Source organism: Salmo salar, chromosome ssa02 (genome assembly GCF_905237065.1).
Source record: "Salmo salar chromosome ssa02, Ssal_v3.1, whole genome shotgun sequence".
Taxonomy (NCBI): Eukaryota; Metazoa; Chordata; class Actinopteri; order Salmoniformes; family Salmonidae; genus Salmo; species Salmo salar.
In genome coordinates, this window is record NC_059443.1 from 71,796,919 (window position 1) to 71,821,562 (window position 24,644).

At 46.7% G+C, this 24,644-nt stretch overlaps 1 protein-coding gene across 1 annotated transcript in view; it reads left to right on the forward strand.

Moving 5' to 3' along the window:
- LOC106592167 (polycystin-1) overlaps positions 1-24,644 on the forward strand; it is a 184,731-nt gene that overhangs the window by 90,118 nt on the left and 69,969 nt on the right. The window contains 5 exon segments of the mRNA XM_045709451.1: positions 3,969-4,121; positions 12,528-12,668; positions 16,605-16,899; positions 18,814-19,030; positions 19,285-19,444. Of these exon segments, the coding sequence (XP_045565407.1) occupies positions 3,969-4,121; positions 12,528-12,668; positions 16,605-16,899; positions 18,814-19,030; positions 19,285-19,444 (966 nt within the window).

A 24,644-nucleotide genomic window follows, 5' to 3' on the forward strand; every position in this document is an offset into this window, starting at 1 on the left:
TTCTCTACTATTATTCTGACATTTCACATTCTTAAAATAGTGGTGATTCTAACTGACCTAAGACAGGGAATTTTTACTGGGATTAAATGTCAGGAATTGTGAATAACTGAGTTTAAACGTATTTGACTAAGGTGTATGTAAACTTCCGACTTCAACTGTATCAGTCAATCAATCAAACATATTTTATGACAGTAGCAGTTGTTATAGTTACCCGGCCTAGACCCCAGGAAAGAAGCAAAGCCAGAGCACATTGGCCAGGAAGAAACGTAGAGGGCAACCGGCTCATGGGAATTATGGGAGTTACTCTGTAATCATCCAGATATCCGTATGTTTTTCAGAGTCATCTGTCCCTATAGGACATAATTACTGTCTTAAATAAATGAGGGTTTGGCTTTGATTGAAGCAGCTGATTACTGGCGAGGAGATGTGTGGTCAGACAGGGTCTGTGTTGTGTTGTGTTGGTACTTGGTAGTACGTGAATATTTGAGATGGACAGAGCTGAAGCTGGGTGGAAGGCTTTCAGACCCTTCTGACTGGCTGAACCATGAGAGGAATCTCTACTGGGAAGAATACTCTCTCTTTTTCTCTCTCTCTCTCTCTCTCTCTCTCTCTCTCTCTCTCTCTCTCTCTCTCTCTCTCTCTCTCTCTCTCTCTCTCTCTTTGTCTCTGTATGTGTCCTAGCTCCTGCTGTGAAGGAGAGATTAGATATTTATCAGTTGTACAACTTGTGCGTCATTGACTGTGTGCCCTGTTCAGCATAAAAGCATAGCCCACACACACACACACACACACACACACACACACACACACACACACACACACACACACACACACACACACACACACACACACACACACACACACACACATTCTCTAAGTCGCTTAGGCACTTGTTGACATAGTCCAAAACCCCTCTCTCCCCTCGACCTCTCCTCCATAAACCCCTCTCTCCTCCATAAACCCCTCTCTCCTCCATAAACCCCTCTCTCCCCAACGACCTCTCTCCTCCATAAACCCCTCTCTCCCCTCTACCTCTCTCCTCCATAAACCCCTCTCTCCCCTCAACCTCTCTCCTCCATAAACCCCTCTCTCCCCTCTACCTCTCTCTCCATAAACCCCTCTCTCCCCTCAACCTCTCTCCTCCATAAACCCCTCTCTCCCTTCTCCTCCATAAACCCCTCTCTCCCCATCGACCTCTCTCCTCCATAAATCCCTCTCTCCTCCATAAACCCCTCTCTCCCCAACGACCTCTCTCCTCCATAAACCCCTCTCTCCTCCATAAACCCCTCTCTCCCCTCCACCTCTCTCCTCCATATAACCCCTCTCTCCTCTCGACCTCTCTCCTCCATAAATCCCTCTCTTATTGATAAACCCCTCTCTCCCCACCTCTCTCCTCTAAAACGTGTTCCTTGAATAAGACTGCAGGTAACCCCTCTCTCCCCTCCACCTCTCTCCTCTATACTACGTGTGTTATTGGAATAAGACTGAGGTAACCCCTCTCTCCTCTATACTACGTGTGTTATTGGAATAAGACTGAGGTAACCCCTCTCTCCTCTATACTACGTGTGTTATTGGAATAAGACTGAGGTAACCCCTCTCTCCTCTCCACCTCTCTCCTCTATACTACGTGTGTTATTGGAATAAGACTGAGGTAACCCCTCTCTCCTCTCCACCTCTCTCCTCTATACTACGTGTGTTATTGGAATAAGACTGAGGTAACCCCTCTCTCCCCTCCACCTCTCTCCTCTATACTACGTGTGTTATTGGAATAAGACTGAGGTAACCTCTCTCCTCTATACTACATGTGTTATTGGAATAAGACTGAGGTAACCCCTCTCTCCCCTCCACCTCTCTCCTCTATACTACGTGTGTTATTGGAATAAGACTGAGGTAACCCCTCTCTCCACCTCTCTCCTCTATACTACGTGTGTTATTGGAATAAGACTGAGGTAACCCCTCTCTCCTCTCCACCTCTCTCCTCTATACTACGTGTGTTATTGGAATAAGACTGAGGTAACCCCTCTCTCCCCTCCACCTCTCTCCTCTATACTACGTGTGTTATTGGAATAAGACTGAGGTAACCCCTCTCTCCTCTCCACCTCTCTCCTCTATACTACGTGTGTTATTGGAATAAGACTGAGGTAACCCCTCTCTCCCCTCCCTTCTCCTCTATACTACGTGTGTTATTGGAATAAGACTGAGGTAACCCCTCTCTCCTCTCCACCTCTCTCCTCTATACTACGTGTGTTATTGGAATAAGACTGAGGTAACCCCTCTCTCCTCTATACTACATGTGTTATTGGAATAAGACTGAGGTAACCCCTCTCTCCCCTCCACCTCTCTCCTCTATACTACGTGTGTTATTGGAATAAGACTGAGGTAACCTCTCTCCTCTATACTACGTGTGTTATTGGAATAAGACTGAGGTAACCCCTCTCTCCCCTCCACCTCTCTCCTCTATACTACGTGTGTTATTGGAATAAGACTGAGGTAACCCCTCTCTCCTCTATACTACGTGTGTTATTGGAATAAGACTGAGGTAACCCCTCTCTCCCCTCCACCTCTCTCCTCTATACTACGTGTGTTATTGGAATAAGACTGAGGTAACCTCTCTCCTCTATACTACGTGTGTTATTGGAATAAGACTGAGGTAACCTCTCTCCTCTATACTACGTGTGTTATTGGAATAAGACTGAGGTTGAACAGTCCCTAACAGTGAAAAGAAGAAAGTCAGTGGTGCCCAAACAGTGAAGTGACTGGAAAATAGTATGACACCTTCAGCTGTTTTCTAGAATGTTCTCCTCTTCTCCTCATGCTTACAGAAGGCTTTTACATTCCACTGCCGTCTTCCTTTTTCCTCTGCGTTAAAAGAGGGAGTCCTCTCTCTCTCTCCTCTCTCTCTCCTTTCTCTCCCTCTCTGGGACCTTGCGTAGGATTATGGGTAGTCCGTATGGGCCTCTTTGAGACAAAACAGACTTGGAACGTCCAATTAAACCGCTTTCCCCTTGAATCTGTTCTTTTCAAAGTGCTTTTTACTGAGAATTCAGTGGGTTTGTAATATTTTTAGTCTGTAATGTTACATGGTTGACATCTGGTAATTGGTTTTAGTAAGCACAGGCTTGGCTGCTCTGAAGACAACTTGGGTTTAATGGTGTGTGTCTGCCTGGCAAGAACACAACTATACCGGACCTGTTAGCATGTGTAGCAGGAAATTGTCTGCGAAGAGAGAGTGTTCTGAGAGTGTTCTGGGAAAGTGTGTGTGTGTGTGTGTGTGTGTGTGTGTGTGTCTGTGTGTGTGTGTGTGTGTGTGTGTGTGTGTGTGTGTGTGTGTGTGTGTGTGTGTGTGTGTGTGTGTGTGTGTGTGTGTGTGTGACGTGAGAGGGAGATAAAGGCGTCTGCCAGGTTATGTAACTATGAAGAGATGAAACTCAACATTCCACAGCCTGTTCCCCTCCCAGTTTGATCACACACACACACACACACACACACACACAGAGCTGTAGAGCAGGGGCACCCAGCTAGCTAGGGGTGTGTGTGTGAAATAAGGAGGAACATGGAGAGAAAACTAATGACAAGGGAAAGAAGGGTGGAGGAAGAGGAGAACAAGATGAGGTTGAGGGAAGTTGAAAATTAGAAAATCTTGTTGGCAAATTGAGAGAGAACATGAGGGGAGGGGGAGGGAGAGAGAGGAAGAGATGGAGAGGGGGAGGGAGGAGAGAGGGAGAGGGAGGAGAAAGGGCGAGAGAGGGAAAGGGGGAGGGAGGAGAGAGGGTGAGAGAGGGAGATAATAAGTGGTCCAAACTGCACCACTAACAGAGACTGAAGAGGAGAGTCATGTCCTTGAACCAACATTCCCTCACCTTGGAAACCTTGGAACCAATAATAATGTTGGATGAACGTCAGACACACACAATCATTTATAAATCATTTAATCATAGTTGTCTCTCTCCCTCCCTCCCTCCTCCCAGGGGCCATTGTACTGTTCCAGTCTGAACTTTGGTCTGGGGTCCAGTGGTCCTGTCCTGGGTATCCCTGGCTCTGAGCTCCAGGCAGATGTAGAGTACACCTTCAGACTGACGGTTCGCAAGGAGGGAATAGCCCCAGAGTCTACTACACAGACCGTGAGTACACACGCACACACAGACAGACCGTGAGTACACACACATACACAGACCGTGATACACACGCACACACAGACAGACCGTGAGTACACACACACACACACACACACACACACACCCTGAGTACACACACATACACAGACCGTGAGTACACACACACACATACACAGACCGTGAGTACACACGTACACACAGACAGACCGTGAGTACACACGCACACACAGACAGACCGTGAGTACACACACACATAGACAGACCGTGAGTACACACACACACAGACAGACCATGAGTACACACGCACACACAGACACACAGACCGTGAGTACACACGCACACATACACAGACCGTGAGTACACACGCACACACAGACACAAAGACCGTGAGTACACACACAGACAGACCGTGAGTACACACACACACACAGACAGACCGTGAGTACACACACACAGACAGACCGTGAGTACACACGCACACACAGACACACAGACCGTGAGTACACACACAGACAGACCATGAGTACACACACACAGACAGACCGTGAGTACACACACACACACACACAGACAGACCGTGAGTACACACACACACACACACACACACACACACACACAGAGACCCTGAGAACACACACACACACAGACAGACCGTGAGTACAAACACACACAGACAGAAAGACCGTGAGTACACACACACACAGAGACAGACCCTGAGTACACACACACACACACACACACACACACATGCAGACCGTGAGTACACATACACACACACACACACACATACACAGACCGTGGGTACACACGCACACACAGACAGACCGTGAGTACACACACACACACACACACACACACAGACCGTGAGTACACACACACAAACACATACCTTAGTACACACACATACACAGACCGTGAGTACACACGCACACACAGACAGACCGTGAGTACACACACACACAGACAGACCCTGAGTACACACACACACACAGACTGTGAGTACACACACACAGACAGACCATGAGTACACATGCACACACAGACACACAGACCGTGAGTACACACGCACACATAAACAGACCGTGAGTACACACACACATACAGACCGTGAGTACACACACACACACATACACAGACCGTGAGTACACACGCACACACAGACAGACCGTGAGTACACACACACACAGACTGTGAGTACACACGCACACACACACAGACCGTGAGTACACACACACAGAAACACATACTGTTAGTACACAAACATACACAGACTGTGAGTACACACGCACACACAGACAGACCGTGAGTACACACACACACAGACAGACCCTGAGTACACACACAGACTGTGAGTACACACACACAGACAGACCGTGAGTACACACACACAGACAGACTGTGAGTACACACACACACACAGACCATGAGTATACACACACACACACACACACACACACACACAGACAGACCGTGAGTACACACACACAGACAGACCCTGAGTACACACACACACACAGACAGACCGTGAGTACACACGCACACACAGACACACAGACCGTGAGTACACACACAGACAGACCGTGAGTACACACACACACACACACACACACACACACACACACACACACACACACACACACACACACACACACACAGACAGACCGTGAGTACACACACACAGACAGACCCTGAGTACACACACACAGACAGACTGTGAGTAGACACACACACAGACAGACCGTGAGTACACACACACACACACACACAGCCAGACACTGAGTACACACACACACACACAGACAACACATGAGTACACACAAAGACAGACCGTGAGTACACACACAGACAGACCGTGAGTACACACAGACAGACAGCCCGTGAGTACACACACACACACACACACACACAGACAGACCGTGAGTACACAGACAGACTGTGAGTACACACACACACAGACAGACCGTGAGTACACACACACAGACAGACTATGAGTACACACACACACAGACAGACCCTGAGTACACACACACAGACAGACCGTGAGTAGACACACACACACAGACCGTGAGTACACACACACACACACACACACACACACACACACACACACACAACACACACACACACACACACACACAGACCATGAGTACACACACACACACACACACACACACACACACACACACACACACACACACACACAGACAGACCGTGAGTACACACACATACACAGACCGTGAGTACACACGCACACACAGACAGACCGTGAGTACACACACACACACACACACACTCAGACCGCGAGTACACACGCACACACACACACACACACACACACACACACACACACACACACACACACACACACACACACACACACACAGAGACCGTGAATAAACACCCACACACACACACACACACACAGACCCTAAGTACACACACATACACAGACCGTGAGTACACACATACACACAGACAGACTGTGATTACACACGCACACACACAGACCGTGAGTACACACACACACAGACCGTGAGTACACACGCACACATACACAGACCGTGAGTACACACCACACAGACAGACCATGAGTACACACGCACACAGATACACAGACCTTGAGTACACACTCACACATACACAGACCGTGAGTACACATGCACACACACAGACTGTGAGTACACACACACACACACAGACAGACCATGAGTACACACGCACACAGACGCACAGACAGACTGTGAGTACACACACACACAGACAGACCGTGAGTACACACACACACACAGACAGACCGTGAGTACACACACACAGACAGACAGACTGTGAGTACACACACACACACACACACTCAGACCGAGTACACACACACACACAGACAGACCGTGAGTACACACACACAGACAGACAGACTGTGAGTACACACACAGACAGACAGACTGTGAGTACACACACACACACACACACTCAGACCGCGAGTACACACGCACACACACACACAGAGACCGTGAGTACACACCCCACACACACACACACACACACACACACACACACACACACACACACACGCACACACACACACACACCCTAAGTACACACACATACACAGACCGTGAGTACATACATACATACACACAGACAGACTGTGATTACACACGCACACACACAGCCCGTGAGTACACACACACACACAGACAGACCGTGAGTACACACGCACACAGACACACAGACCGCTAGTACACACGCTCACATACACAGACCGTGAGTACACATGCACACACAGACAGACCGTGAGTACACACACACACACAGACAGACCATGAGTACACACGCACACAGATACACAGACCGTGAGTACACACGCACACATACACAGACCGTGAGTACACATGCACACACACAGACTGTAAGTACACACACACACACAGACAGACCATGAGTACACACGCACAAAGACACACAGACCGTGAGTACACACGCACACATACACAGACCATGAGTACACACGCACACACAGACACACAGACCGTGAGTACACACACAGACAGACCATGAGTACACACACACACAGACAGACCGTGAGTACACACACACACAGACAGACCGTGAGTACACACACAGACAGACAGACTGTGAGTACACACACACAGACAGACAGACTGTGAGTACACACACACACAAACAGACCGTGAGTACACACACACACACACAGACAGACAGACCCTGAGTACACACACACACAGACAGCACGTGAGTACACACACAGACAGATCGTGAGTACACACACACAGACAGACAGACCGTGAGTACACACACACAGACAGACCGTGAGTACACACACACAGACAGACCGTGAGTACACACACACACACACAGACAGACCGTGAGTACACACACACACAAGACCGTGAGTACACACACACACACACACACACAGACAGACCGTGAGTACACACACACACAGACAGACAGACTGTGAGTACACACACATAGACAGACCCTGAGTACACACACACACACAGACCGTGAGTACACACACACAGACAGACCGTGAGTACACACACACAGACAGACAGATGAAATGTTTACTATTCTATTCAGATCTCTGTTGTCTGCATCTCTACATTGTTCTTTGTAGTCCATTTGTTTAATTAGAATATGTAAATGTTTTGATTTGTTAGTGTTTTATGACTGGTATTGTTTATGCAGCAGATACATGTTCAGCCAACACAGACTTGATGAAAAGGTTGTTTCTTGTGTTCTGACTCCCATAGCTACCACATTAGCATATTACCCATCATCATTAGCAAGGCGGTCTGCTACGGAGCAGAGCTCCTTACAGGCTGTTTTTCAGTCGTGTTCTGTCTGAAAGAACACGATTAGACATGTGGTTGTAGCTCCACTCGCCCACTGCTACTAACCACTACCTGATACCTGACCAGGCTGTGTGGAACGGTCCCTAACCCGCCGCTACTAACCACTACCTGATACCTGACCAGGCTGTGTGGAACGGTCCCTAACCCACTGCTACTAACCACTACCTGATACCTGACCAGGCTGTGTGGAACGGTCCCTAACCCACCGCTACTAACCACTACCTGATACCTGACCAGGCTGTGTGGAACGGTCCCTAACCCACTGCTACTAACCACTACCTGATACCTGACCAGGCTGTGTGGAACGGTCCCTAACCCGCCGCTACTAACCACTACCTGATACCTGACCAGGCTGTGTGGAACGGTCCCTAACCCGCCGCTACTAACCACTACCTGATACCTGACCAGGCTGTGTGGAACGGTCCCTAACCCACCGCTACTAACCACTACCTGATACCTGACCAGGCTGTGTGGAACGGTCCCTAACCCACTGCTACTAACCACTACCTGATACCTGACCAGGCTGTGTGGAACGGTCCCTAACCCACCGCTACTAACCACTACCTGATACCTGACCAGGCTGTGTGGAACGGTCCCTAACCCACTGCTACTAACCACTACCTGATACCTGACCAGGCTGTGTGGAACGGTCCCTAACCCACCGCTACTAACCACTACCTGATACCTGACCAAGCTGTGTGGAACGGTCCCTAACCCACCGCTACTAACCACTACCTGATACCTGACCAGGCTGTGTGGAACGGTCCCTAACCCACCGCTACTAACCACTACCTGATACCTGACCAGGCTGTGTGGAACGGTCCCTAACCCACCGCTACTAACCACTACCTGATACCTGACCAGGCTGTGTGGAACGGTCCCTAACCCACCGCTACTAACCACTACCTGATACCTGACCAGGCTGTGTGGAACGGTCCCTAACCCACCGCTACTAACCACTACCTGATACCTGACCAGGCTGTGTGGAACGGTCCCTAACCCACCGCTACTAACCACTACCTGATACCTGACCAGGCTGTGTGGAACGGTCCCTAACCCGCCGCTACTAACCACTACCTGATACCTGACCAGGCTGTGTGGAACGGTCCCTAACCCACCGCTACTAACCACTACCTGATACCTGACCAGGCTGTGTGGAACGGTCCCTAACCCGCCGCTACTAACCACTACCTGATACCTGACCAGGCTGTGTGGAACGGTCCCTAACCCACTGCTACTAACCACTACCTGATACCTGACCAGGCTGTGTGGAACGGTCCCTAACCCGCTGCTACTAACCACTACCTGATACCTGACCAGGCTGTGTGGAACGGTCCCTAACCCACCGCTACTAACCACTACCTGATACCTGACCAGGCTGTGTGGAACGGTCCCTAACCCACCGCTACTAACCACTACCTGATACCTGACCAGGCTGTGTGGAACGGTCCCTAACCCACTGCTACTAACCACTACCTGATACCTGACCAGGCTGTGTGGAACGGTCCCTAACCCACTGAATTGGACATGTAAAATGGTTATGGGAAGGCTTAAGGTTCAGGTAGAGAGAAAGGGGGACACCTAGTCTGTTGTACAACTGAATGTATTCAACTGAAATGTGTCTTCCGCATTTAACCCAACCCCTCAGAATCAGAAAGGTGCGGAGGGCTGGTTAGGGTAAGGGTCGTGGGTTAAGGTTAGGTTTAGGGTAGGGACGTCCCAACAATCCCGGATAGCACTGACCTATCGCGCGATTGTAGTAAGTAGAGATTGTCTAGATCAAATCAACCGGATTCTAGCCTGGGTATCAGTCTGTTTTGTGCTAACGTTCCATGGCTCGCCTAGCATGCCCTGCCAAACATTGGCACACGACACGGATTACAAGGAGTGGAACGTTAGCACGAAACAGGTCTGTGGATTTCAGGCTAACTTGGATGTTCAAATGGAGAGTAAAGCAGGACAGAGTGGAGCCATGGAGAGGAAGGGAAAGGAGTGTATGTCTCGGTAGAATGAGACACACCCTTTGTCTCAGAGGAGTAATCATGATTATGGTCATTATTTGAATGAAAAGGTTACAGGGCACGGGGACTTGCTCTGGAATATGTTTTGGGAGAGTTAACTGTCATTTGCTAGTCTGTAAACCAACCTACTGTCATGCTAGTCTCTCTCTCAACCCCTTCCTCTCTCTCCCCCTCTCTCTCTCTCAACCCCCCTCCTCCTTTACTCCCCTCACCCCCACCCACTTTCCCTCCCCCTCTTTCTTTCTTTCTCTGTCAGTCTTGTTCCCTGAAATACAGATAATGAGCTTCCAGTAAATGTTGAAGTTCTCGTTCTCCTTCTCTCTCTCTCTCTCTCTCTCTCTCTCTCTCTCTCTCTCTCTCACTCTCTCACTCTCTCACTCTCTCACTCTCTCTCTCCTCCCTCCCTACACTACTGTTATGTTAGATGGAAGGTAGAGTAGAGTGCTGCTGTGTGAAGGGGTCATGTGAAGTGCATTCAGTGATTTAGGTGAAATAAGTGGACTGATGATGAAGCAATCTTCTCTTCTCTCAGAGTGGTCGTATCTCCATGGTGGAACAGTGTGTGTAATAGTGTGTTTCTCCCAGGTGATGGTCCAGAGTGGTCGTATCTCCATGGTGGAACAGTGTGTGTAATAGTGTGTTTCTCCCAGGTGATGGTCCAGAGTGGTCGTATCTCCATGGTGGAACAGTGTGTGTAATAGTGTGTTTCTCCCAGGTGATGGTCCAGAGTGGTCGTATCTCCATGGTGGAACAGTGTGTGTAATAGTGTGTTTCTCCCAGGTGATGGTCCAGAGTGGTCGTATCTCCATGGTGGAACAGTGTGTGTAATAGTGTGTTTCTCCCAGGTGATGGTCCAGAGTGGTCGTATCTCCATGGTGGAACAGTGTGTGTAATAGTGTGTTTCTCCCAGGTGATGGTCCAGAGTGGTCGTATCTCCATGGTGGAACAGTGTGTGTAATAGTGTGTTTCTCCCAGGTGATGGTCCAGAGTGGTCGTATCTCCATGGTGGAACAGTGTGTGTAATAGTGTGTTTCTCCCAGGTGATGGTCCAGAGTGGTCGTATCTCCATGGTGGAACAGTGTGTGTAATAGTGTGTTTCTCCCAGGTGATGGTCCAGAGTGGTCGTATCTCCATGGTGGAACAGTGTGTGTAATAGTGTGTTTCTCCCAGGTGATGGTCCAGAGTGGTCGTATCTCCATGGTGGAACAGTGTGTGTAATAGTGTGTTTCTCCCAGGTGATGGTCCAGAGTGGTTGTATCTCCATGGTGGAACAGTGTGTGTAATAGTGTGTTTCTCCCAGGTGATGGTCCAGAGTGGTCGTATCCCCATGGTGGAACAGTGTGTGTAATAGTGTGTTTCTCCCAGGTGATGGTCCAGAGTGGTCGTATCTCCATGGTGGAACAGTGTGTGTAATAGTGTGTTTCTCCCAGGTGATGGTCCAGAGTGGTCGTATCTCCATGGTGGAACAGTGTGTGTAATAGTGTGTTTCTCCCAGGTGATGGTCCAGAGTGGTCGTATCTCCATGGTGGAACAGTGTGTGTAATAGTGTGTTTCTCCCAGGTGATGGTCCAGAGTGGTCGTATCTCCATGGTGGAACAGTGTGTGTAATAGTGTGTTTCTCCCAGGTGATGGTCCAGAGTGGTCGTATCTCCATGGTGGAACAGTGTGTGTAATAGTGTGTTTCTCCCAGGTGATGGTCCAGAGTGGTCGTATCTCCATGGTGGAACAGTGTGTGTAATAGTGTGTTTCTCCCAGGTGATGGTCCAGAGTGGTCGTATCTCCATGGTGGAACAGTGTGTGTAATAGTGTGTTTCTCCCAGGTGATGGTCCAGAGTGGTCGTATCTCCATGGTGGAACAGTGTGTGTAATAGTGTGTTTCTCCCAGGTGATGGTCCAGAGTGGTCGTATCTCCATGGTGGAACAGTGTGTGTAATAGTGTGTTTCTCCCAGGTGATGGTCCAGAGTGGTCGTATCTCCATGGTGGAACAGTGTGTGTAATAGTGTGTTTCTCCCAGGTGATGGTCCAGAGTGGTCGTATCCCCATGGTCTATCTGGAGTGTGTGTCTTGTAAGGCCCGGTCCATCTTCGAGGTCAGTCAGAACTCCTATGTCTACCTGGCTGGAACCTGCACCAACTGTCACCACTTCCACCGCGGGGTAAGACTTGAAAGTGTGTGTGTGTGTCACCTCTGGCCCTATGCCTTTGAATTACTTAGCCACTCTGAGTCTACCAGTGTCCCCCTGTCTCAGTAAGATGAGGTCAGTGTCCCCTTGTCTCAGTAAGATGAGGTCAGTGATCCCCTGTCTCAGTAAGATGAGGTCAGTGATCCCCTGTCTCACTAAGATGAGGTCAGTGTCCCCCTGTCTCAGTAAAATGAGGTCAGTGTCCCCCTGTCTCACTAAGATGAGGTCAGTGTCCCCCTGTCTCAGTAAAATGAGGTCAGTGATCCCCTGTATCAGTAAGATGAGGTCAGTGATCCCCTGTCTCAGTAAGATGAGGTCAGTGTCCCCCTGTCTCAGTAAGATGAGGTCAGTGTCCCCTTGTCTCAGTAAGATGAGGTCAGTGATCCCCTGTCTCAGTAAGATGAGGTCAGTGTCCCCCTGTCTCACTAAGATGAGGTCAGTGTCCCCCTGTCTCAGTAAAATGAGGTCAGTGTCCCCCTGTCTCAGTAAGATGAGGTCAGTGTCCCCCTGTCTCACTAAGATGAGATCAGTGTCCCCCTGTCTCAGTAAAATGAGGTCAGTGATCCCCTGTATCAGTAAGATGAGGTCAGTGATCCCCTGTCTCAGTAAGATGAGGTCAGTGTCCCCCTGTCTCAGTAAGATGAGGTCAGTGTCCCCCTGTCTCAGTAAGATGAGGTCAGTGATCCCCTGTCTCAGTAAGATGAGGTCATCGTACCACAGCTCTACATTTCCACATCCTCTAATTTTTATCCCCTCTCTCTCTCTTCCCAATTTTCTCTCGCTCTCTTCCTCATTTTCTCTCTCTCTCTCTCCCCCATTTTCTCTCGCGCTCTTGCTCGCTCTCTCTCACACTCTGTCTTTTTCTTCCCCAGTCTCTCTGTCTTCCCCAGTCTCTCTGTCTTCCCCAGTCTCTCTGTCTTCCCCAGTCTCTCTCTCTTCCCCAGTCTCTCTGTCTTCCCCAGTCTCTCTCTCTTCCCCAGTCTCTCTGTCTTCCCCAGTCTCTCTGTCTTCCCCAGTCTCTCTGTCTTCCCCAGTCTCTCTGTCTTCCCCAGTCTCTCTGTCTTCCCCAGTCTCTCTGTCTTCCCCAGTCTCTCTGTCTTCCCCAGTCTCTCTGTCTTCCCCAGTCTCTCTGTCTTCCCCAGTCTCTCTGTCTTCCCCAGTCTCTCTGTCTTCCCCAGTCTCTCTCTCTTCCCCAGTCTCTCTCTCTTCCCCAGTCTCTCTGTCTTCCCCAGTCTCTCTGTCTTCCCCAGTCTCTCTGTCTTCCCCAGTCTCTCTGTCTTCCCCAGTCTCTCTGTCTTCCCCAGTCTCTCTCTTTCTCTCTTCCCCAGTCTCTCTCTGGGTTATATCATCGGTAGAGAATGAGAGAATGGGAGTTAAAGATCGCATCCCAAAGGGCATCCTATTCCCTATGTAGTGCATTACTTTAGACCAGAGCCCCATGGTAAAATAGTGCACTACTTTAGACCAGAGCCCTATGGTAAAGTAGTGCCCTGGTCAAAAGTAGTGTACTACATAGGGAATAGGATGCCATTTGGGACGCGTCTGAAATTGAAGGTGGTGAGTGGTTAGATTGAGTTAAACCTCAGACACACACACACACACACACACACACACACACACACACACACACACACACACACACACACACACACACACACACACACACACACACACACACACACACACACGCCAGCGGCCGCTGCCTCTCTAGCCCTTTACAACTGGGATTTGAAGTCCATTAGCTGCTATTAGACTGGCTGACATTAGGACCATTTAAAAGTTGAAACGGTAACTACTGACCCCTCCAACTCTATTTGGCATCTGCTCTGTCCTGTTTAAAGGGGCAATCTACGGTTCAATAAAAAACAACACCCCCGCCACTATTTTAGTAAAGAGCTGAGGGACGAGGCTGGAGAAACGTAACCACTCTCAAATTCATAGACAGAACTATGGACGACTGACCATCCATGATATTACAGTGGAACCATGTTTTAAGGCTTTACACTGTTTGTTTAAAATGACATTTACTGACATTGGAGTCAAAAAAAGCTTCTATTTTGGGTTCTGGTGGGGTACGTCAGTTGGACTAAGCTCATGAGGCATTTAAACTCAGCAAAAAAAGAAACGTCGCCTTTTCAGGACCCTGTCTTTCAAAGATCATTCTTAAAAATCCAAATAGCTTCACAGATCTTCATTGTAAAGGATTTAAACACTGTTTCCCATGCTTGTTCAATGAACCATAAACAATTAATGAACATGCACCTGTGGAACGGTCGTTAAGACACTAACAGCTTACAGACGGTGTGCAGTTTAGGTCACAGTTATGAAAACTAAAGAGGACTTTCTACCGACTCTGAAAAACACCAAAAGAAAGATGCCCAGGGTCCCTGCTCATCTGCGTGAACGTGCCTTAGGCATGCTGCAAGGAGGCATGAGGACTGTAGATGTGGCCAGGAAAATAAATTGCAATGTCCGTATTGTGAGACGCCTAAGACAGTGCTACAGGGAGACAGGACGGACAGCTGATCGCCCTCGCAGTGGCAGACCACATGTAACAACACCTGCACAGGATGGGTACATCCGAACATCACACCTGCGGGACAGGTACAGGATGGCAACAACAACTGCCCGAGTTACACCAGGAACGCACAATCCCTCCATCAGTGCTCAGACTGTCCACAATAGGCTGAGAGAGGCTGGACTGAGGGTCCTCACCAGACATCACCGGCAACAATGTCGCCTATGGGCACAAACCCACTGTCGCTGGACCAGACAGGACTGGCAAAAAGTGCTCTTCACTGACGAGTCGCGGTTTTGTCTCACCAGGGGTGATGGTTGGATTTGCATTTATCGTCGAAGGAGTGAGCGTTACACCGAGGCCTGTACTCTGGAGCAGGATCGATTTGGAGGTGGAGGGACCGTCATGGTCTGCGGCAGTGTGTCACAGCATCATCGGACTGAGCTTATTGTCATTGCAGGCAGTCTCAACGCTGTGCGTTACAGGGAAGACATCCTCCTCCCTCATGTGGTACCTTCCTGCAGGCTCATCCTGACATGACCCTCCAGCATGACAATGCCACCAGCCATACTGCTCGTTCTGTGCGTGATTTCCTGCAAGACAGGAATGTCAGTGTTCTGCCATGGCCAGCGAAGAGCCTGGATCTCAATCCCATTGAGCACGTCTGGGACCTGTTGGATTGGAGGGTGAGGGCTAGGGCCATTCCCCCCCAGAAATGTCTGGGAACTTGCAGGTGCCTTGGTGGAAGAGTGGGGTAACATCTCACAGCAAGAACTGGCAAATTTGGTGCAGTCCATGAGGAGGAGATGCACTGCAGTACTTAACGCAGCTGGTGGCCACACGAGATACTGACTGTTACTTGTGATTTTGACCCCCCTTTGTTCAGGGACACATTATTCCATTTCTGTTAGTCATATGTCTGTGGAACTTGTTCAGTTTATGTCTCAGTTGTTGAATCTTATGCTCATACAAATATTTACACATGTTAATTTTGCAGAAAAGTTTCTAAGATATATTTTTCAAGAATCAATGAGTACATATCATTCATTTAAATGTCAGATTGGAGTTGTAATATAATTACTGTTAAACATCTCAACATGTTCTGTATGACCTGACCTCTCCTCTCTGACAACAGTTTAGACTGGAACTATCAACAGTAAAATACCTTTCACTTCTCTCTTTCTATCTGTCTCCCTCTCTCTTTCTCTCTCTCTCTCTCCCTCTCCCTCCCTCCTCTCCTAGCGTCTTCGTAAGGAGACCCTGGTCCTGGACTCCAGCAGACATTAATTCTCCCTCTCCTCCCCCGTAGCGTTGGACAGCAGTCACCCATCGTAAGGAGACCCTGGTCCTGGACTCCAGCAGACATTAATTCTCCCTCTCCTCCCCCGTAGCGTTGGACAGCAGTCACCCATCGTAAGGAGACCCTGGTCCTGGACTCCAGCAGCACAACAACCGGATGTGACGGTATGAACCTGGTTCTCCGCCAGGGCATCCTGCGAGACGGAGACTCCTACGTCTTCACCCTCCACGTAACCGACGGCAACATGGACCGCGAGGGCGTGGCGTCCATCACGCTACAGCCCAACATGCCCCCGGAGGGCGGGCAATGTGACCTCCGAACGGGGGGAGGAGGAGAGGGGGGACCGATCAGAACACTGGTGGACAGGGTGCATTTCAACTGTTCAGGTAGACACACTCTACTCTATTCTACTATACTCTACTATATTCTACTCTACTATATTCTACTATTATCTACTCTGTTCTACTATACTCTACTCTATTATCCTATACTCTGTACTCTACTTTATTCTACTATATTCTATTCTACTCTATTCTCCTATACTCCGTACTCTACTCTATTCTCCTATACTCAATTCTACTATACTCTATTCTACTCTATTCTACTCTACTATATTCTACTATACTCTACTATATTCTACTCTAATATATTCTACTATAATCTACTCTATTCTACTATACTCTACTCTATTCTCCTATACTCTGCTCTACTCTATTATACTATACTATACTCTATTCCACTATACTCTACTCTCCTATACTATACTCTATTCTACTATACTCTACTCTATTCTCCTATTCTCTTTTTTCCTCTACTCTATTCTACTATACTCTATTCTACTATACTATACTCTATTCTCCTATACGCTATTCTCCTATACTCTACTATATTATCTTATACTCTATTCTCCTATACTCTACTCTATTCTCCTATACTCTATTCTCCTATACTCTTGTAAATTATCCTATATTCTCTTATACTCTATTCTTTTCTCCTATACTCTACTCTTTTCTACTATACTCTATTCTACTATACACTATTCTACTATATTCTACTATACTCTATTCTCCTATACTCTACTCTATTCTACTATACTCTATTCTACTATACTCTTCTTTATTATCCTATATTCTACTATACTCTACTCTATTCTCATATACTCTATTCTATTCTACTATACTCTTCTTTATTCTCCTATATTCTACTATACTCTACTCTATTCTCCTATATTCTACTCCATTCTCCTATACTGTATTCTACTATACTCTTCTTTATTCACCTATATTCTACTATACTCTACTTTATTCTCCTATACTCTACTCTATTCTACTCTATTCTACTATACTATACTCTATTCTCCTATACTCTACTCATTTTTACTATACTGTACTCTACTCTATTCGACTATACTCTACTCTATTCTCCTATACTTTATTCTACTATACTCTTCTCTATTCTCCTATATTCTACTATACTCTACTCTATTCTTCTATACTCAACTCCGTTCTACTATACTATACTCTATTCTTCTCTGTTCTACTATACTCTACTGTATTCTATTCTACTATACTCTACTCTATTCTACTATACTCTACTCTATTCTACTATACTTTATTCTCCAATACTCTATTCTACTATACTTTATTCTACTATACTATATTCTACTCTATTCTACTCTGCTCTTTTCTACTGTACTCTATTTTACTCTACTCTATTCTACTATACTCTACTCTATTCTACTATTCTCTACTTCTTTTTATTATACTGTACTGTACTCTACTATAGTCTACTCTATTCTCCTATACTCTATTCTCCTATATTCTACTATACTCTGCTCTATTCTCCAATACTCTACTCTATTCTACTATACTCTATTCTACTATACTGTATTCCATTATATTCTATTCTACTCTATTCTACTCTACTCTTTTCTACTGTACTCTATTCTGTTATATTCTACTTTACTCTTTTCTACTGTACTCTATTCTGTTATATTCTACTTTACTCTTTTCTACTGTACTCTATTCTGTTATATTCTACTTTACTCTTTTCTACTGTACTCTATTCTGTTATATTCTACTTTACTCTTTTCTACTGTACTCTATTCTGTTATATTCTACTTTACTCTTTTCTACTGTACTCTATTCTGTTATATTCTACTCTACTCTTTTCTACTGTACTCTATTCTGTTCTACTCTATTCTACTCTACTCGACATCTTTCTCTCCTCCCTCCTCTCTCGTCTCTCCTCCCGAAGTCTTGAGTGTGTCAGACACTGTGACTCTCCTCTCCCTCCTCTAGGTTACAGTGACCTGGGCGTATCAGAGACCCCTCTCCTGTATAGCCTGTTGGTGACTCGCTGCAGTGACATGCACTGTGAGGAGTTCTGTGTGTATAAAGGGACCAGTCCAGAGCACTCTGCCTTCCTGCCCCCTGGGTTCAGATCAGGTCGATACAGGGTGTCAGCATCCATTACTGTAGAAGACCACCAGGGGGCAGCTAGCATCGCTCTCAACAAGTAAGGGCCATTAAGACACATTGGGCACACACTGTGAAGATTAATTTCTGCATGTGTGTGGGTTCTTATCATGTGTGTTTGTCTGTGTGTGTGTGTGTGTGTGTGTGTGTGTGTGTGTGTGTGTGTGTGTGTGTGTGTGTGTGTGTGTGTGTGTGTGTGTGTGTGTGTGTGTGTGTGTGTGTGTGTTATCTCACAATGTGTGTGTGTGTGTGTGTGTGTGTGTGTGTGTGTGTTGTTATTGTGTCTGTCCCTAGCTCTGTGGAGGTGGTTCTTCCAGACAGTCCTCCAGGCTACAGCAGCCTGCCCCACTGGCTCAGTGAGCTGACCTCCACCACACTCAGACAGCTACTGAAACAGGGAGACTCACAGAGGGTCAGAGAGTTGTCCCTGGTCCTGATCACTGTTCTCAATGAGGTAGGATACACTCCTATCTATCTATCTATCTATCTATCTATCTATCTATCTATCTATCTATCTATCTATCTATCTATCTATCTATCTATCTATCTATCTATCTATCTATCTATCTATCTATCTATCTATCTATCTATCTATCTATCTATCTATCTATCTATCTATCTATCTATCTATCTATCTATCTATCTATCTATCTACAGTGAGGGAAAAGAGTATTTGATCCCCTGCTGATTTTGTACGTTTGCCCACTTACAAAGAAATTATCAGTCTATCAGTTTAATAGTAGGTTTATTTGAACAGTGAGAGACAGAATAACAACAACAAATTGTCAAAAATGTTTTAAAATGATTTGCATTTTAATGAGGGAAATAAGTATTTAACCCCCTCTCAATCAGAAAGATTTCTGGCTACCAGGTGTGTCTGTCTATCTCTCTCTCCCCCTATATGTATATCTCTCTCACTCCCTCTATATGTCTATCTCTCTCTCCCCCTATATGTCTGTCTCTCTCCCCCTATATGTCTATTTATGTCACTCCCCCTAAATATCTCTCTCTCTCTCCCCCCCTATATGTCTATCTCTCTCTCTCTCTCTCTCTCTCTCTCCCAATATGTCTATCAATCTCTCTCCCCCTATATGTCTGTCTATCTCTCTCTCTCCCCCATATATCTATCTATCTCTCTCCCCCTATATGTCTATCTATCTCTCTCCCCCTATATGTCTATCTATCTCTCTCCCCCTAAATATCTCTCTCTCTCTCTCCCCCTATATGTCTATCTCTCTCTCTCTCTCTCTCTCTCTCCCAATATGTCTATCAATCTCTCTCCCCTATATGTCTGTCTATCTATCTCTCTCCCCCTATATGTCTATCTATCTCTCTCCCCCTATATGTCTATCTATCTCTCTCCCCCTAAATATCTCTCTCTCTCTCTCCCCCTATATCTCTCTCTCTCTCTCTCTCTCTCTCTCTCTCTCTCCCAATATGTCTATCAATCTCTCTCCCCCTATATGTCTGTCTATCTATCTCTCTCCCCCTATATGTCTATCTATCTCTCTCCCCCTATATGTCTATCTATCTCTCTCCCCCTATATGTCTGTCTATCTCTCTCTCCCACTATATGTCTGTCTATCTCTCTCTCTCCCCCTATATGTCTGTCTATCTCTCTCTCTCCCCCTATATGTCTGTCTATCTCTCTCTCCCACTATATGTCTGTCTATCTCTCTCTCTCCCCCTATATGTCTGTCTATCTCTCTCTCTCCCACTATATGTCTATCTATCTCTCTCTCCCCCTATATGTCTATCTATCTCTCTCCCACTATATGTCTGTCTATCTCTCTCTCCCACTATATGTCTGTCTATCTCTCTCTCTCCCCCTATATGTCTGTCTATCTCTCTCTCTCCCCCTATATGTCTGTCTATCTCTCTCTCTCCCCTATATGTCTGTCTATCTCTCTCTCTCTCCCCTATATGTCTGTCTATCTCTCCCTCTTCCCCTATATGTCTGTCTATCTCTCTCTCTCTCCCCCTATATGTCTATCTATCTATCTCTCTCCCCCTATATGTCTGTCTATCTATCTCTCCCCCTATATGTCTGTCTATCGCTCTCTCTCCCCCTATATGTCTGTCTATCTCTCTCTCTCTCCCCTATATGTCTGTCTATCTCTCCCTCTTCCCCTATATGTCTGTCTATCTCTCTCTCTCTCCCCCTATATGTCTGTCTATCTCTCCCTCTTCCCCTATATGTCTGTCTATCTCTCTCTCTCTCCCCCTATATGTCTATCTATCTATCTCTCTCCCCCTATATGTCTGTCTATCTATCTCTCCCCCTATATGTCTGTCTATCTCTCTCTCCCCCTATATGTCTATCTATCTCACTCCCCCTATATGTCTATCTCTCACTCCCTTTATATGTCTATCTCTCTCTCTCCCCCTATATGTCTATTTATCTCACTCCCCTATATGTATATCTCTCTCTCCCCCTATATGTCTATTTATCTCTCTCCCCCTATATGTCTATCTCTCTCTCTCCCCCTATATGTCTATTTATCTCACTCCCCCTAAATATCTCTCTCTCTCTCCCCTATATGTCTATCTATCTCACTCCCCCTATATGTCTATCTCTCTCTCTCTCCCCCTATATGTCTATCAATCTCTCTCCCCCTATATGTCTGTCTATCTCTCTCTCTCCCCCATATATCTATCTATCTCTCTCCCCCTATATGTCTATCTATCTCTCTCCCACTATATGTCTGTCTATCTCTCTCTCCCACTATATGTCTGTCTCTCTCTCTCCCCCTATATGTCTGTCTATCTCTCCCTCTCCCACTATGTCTGTCTATCTCTCTCTCCCACTATATGTCTGTCTCTCTCTCTCCCCCTATATGTCTGTCTATCTCTCCCTCTCCCACTATATGTCTGTCTATCTATCTCTCTCCCACTATATGTCTGTCTATCTCTCTCTCTCCCCCTATATGTCTGTCTATCTCTCCCTCTCCCACTATATGTCTGTCTGTCTATCTATCTCTCTCCCACTATATGTCTGTCTGTCTATCTCTCCCTCTCCCACTATATGTCTGTCTCTCTCTCTCTCTCCCCCTATATGTCTGTCTATCTCTCTCTCTCCCCCTATATGTCTGTCTATCTCTCCCTCTTCCCCTATATGTCTGTCTATCTCTCTCTCTCTCCCCCTATATGTCTGTCTATCTCTCCCTCTTCCCCTATATGTCTGTCTATCTCTCTCTCTCTCCCCCTATATGTCTGTCTATCGCTCTCTCTCCCCCTATATGTCTGTCTATCTCTCTCTCTCCCCCTATATGTCTATCTATCTATCTCTCTCCCCCTATATGTCTGTCTATCGCTCTCTCTCCCCCTATATGTCTGTCTATCTCTCCCTCTTCCCCTATATGTCTGTCTATCTCTCTCTCTCTCCCCCTATATGTCTGTCTATCGCTCTCTCTCCCCCTATATGTCTGTCTATCTCTCTCTCTCCCCCTATATGTCTATCTATCTATCTCTCTCCCCCTATATGTCTGTCTATCGCTCTCTCCCCCTGTATGTCTGTCTATCTCTCTCTCCCCCTATATGTCTATCTCTCACTCCCTCTATATGTCTATCTCTCTCTCCCCCTATATGTCTGTCTCTCTCTCCCCTAAATGTCTGTCTATCTCACTCCCCCTATATGTCTATCTCTCTCTCCTCCTATATGTCTATCTCTCACTCCCCCTATATGTCTATCTCTCTCTCTCCGCCTATATGTCTATCTCTCTCTCTCCCCCTATATGTCTAATATCTCTTTCTCCCCCTATATGTCTATTTATCTCACTCCCCTATATGTATATCTCTCTCTCTCCCACTATATGTCTATCTCTCTCTCTCCCCCTATATGTCTATATCTCTCTCTCCCCCTATATGTCTATTTATCTCACTCCCCCTAAATATCTCTCTCTCTCTCTCGCTCCCCCTATATGTCTATCTATCTCACTCCCCCTATATGTCTATCTATCTCACTCCCCCTATATGTCTATCTATCTCACTCCCCCTATATGTCTATCTCTCTCTCTCTCCCCCTATATGTCTATCAATCTCTCTCCCCCTATATGTCTGTCTATCTCTCTCTCTCCCCCATATATCTATCTATCTCTCTCCCCCTATATGTCTATCTATCTCTCTCCCACTATATGTCTGTCTATCTCTCTCTCCCACTATATGTCTGTCTCTCTCTCTCCCCCTATATGTCTGTCTATCTCTCCCTCTCCCACTATATGTCTGTCTATCTCTCTCTCCCACTATATGTCTGTCTCTCTCTCTCCCCCTATATGTCTGTCTATCTCTCCCTCTCCCACTATATGTCTGTCTCTCTCTCTCTCTCCCCCTATATGTCTGTCTATCTCTCTCTCTCCCCCTATATGTCTGTCTATCTCTCCCTCTTCCCCTATATGTCTGTCTATCTCTCTCTCTCTCCCCCTATATGTCTGTCTATCTCTCCCTCTTCCCCTATATGTCTGTCTATCTCTCTCTCTCTCCCCCTATATGTCTGTCTATCGCTCTCTCTCCCCCTATATGTCTGTCTATCTCTCTCTCTCCCCCTATATGTCTATCTATCTATCTCTCTCCCCCTATATGTCTGTCTATCGCTCTCTCTCCCCCTATATGTCTGTCTATCTCTCCCTCTTCCCCTATATGTCTGTCTATCGCTCTCTCCCCCTGTATGTCTGTCTATCTCTCTCTCCCCCTATATGTCTATCTCTCACTCCCTCTATATGTCTATCTCTCTCTCCCCCTATATGTCTGTCTCTCTCTCCCCTAAATGTCTGTCTATCTCACTCCCCCTATATGTCTATCTCTCTCTCCTCCTATATGTCTATCTCTCACTCCCCCTATATGTCTATCTCTCTCTCTCCGCCTATATGTCTATCTCTCTCTCTCCCCCTATATGTCTAATATCTCTTTCTCCCCCTATATGTCTATTTATCTCACTCCCCTATATGTATATCTCTCTCTCTCCCACTATATGTCTATCTCTCTCTCTCCCCCTATATGTCTATATCTCTCTCTCCCCCTATATGTCTATTTATCTCACTCCCCTAAATATCTCTCTCTCTCTCTCGCTCCCCCTATATGTCTATCTATCTCACTCCCCCTATATGTCTATCTATCTCACTCCCCCTATATGTCTATCAATCTCTCTCCCCCTATATGTCTGTCTATCTCTCTCTCTCCCCCTATATATCTCTCTCTCTCCCCCTATATGTCAATCTATCTCTCTCCCACTATATGTCTGTCTATCTCTCTCTCCCACTATATGTCTGTCTATCTCTCTCTCTCCCCCTATATGTCTGTCTATCTCTCTCTCTCCCCCTATATGTCTGTCTATCTCTCTCTCTCCCCCTATATGTCTGTCTATCTCTCTCTCTCCCCTATATGTCTGTCTATCTCTCTCTCTCCCCTATATGTCTGTCTATCTCTCTCTCTCTCCCCCTATATGTCTGTTACTCTCTCTCTCTCCCCCTATATGTCTATCTATCTATCTCTCTCCCCCTATATGTCTGTCTATCGCTCTCTCTCCCCCTATATGTCTGTCTATCTCTCTCTCTCCCCCTATATGTCTATCTATCTATCTCTCTCCCCCTATATGTCTGTCTATCGCTCTCTCTCCCTATATGTCTGTCTATCTCTCTCTCTCCCCCTATATGTCTGTC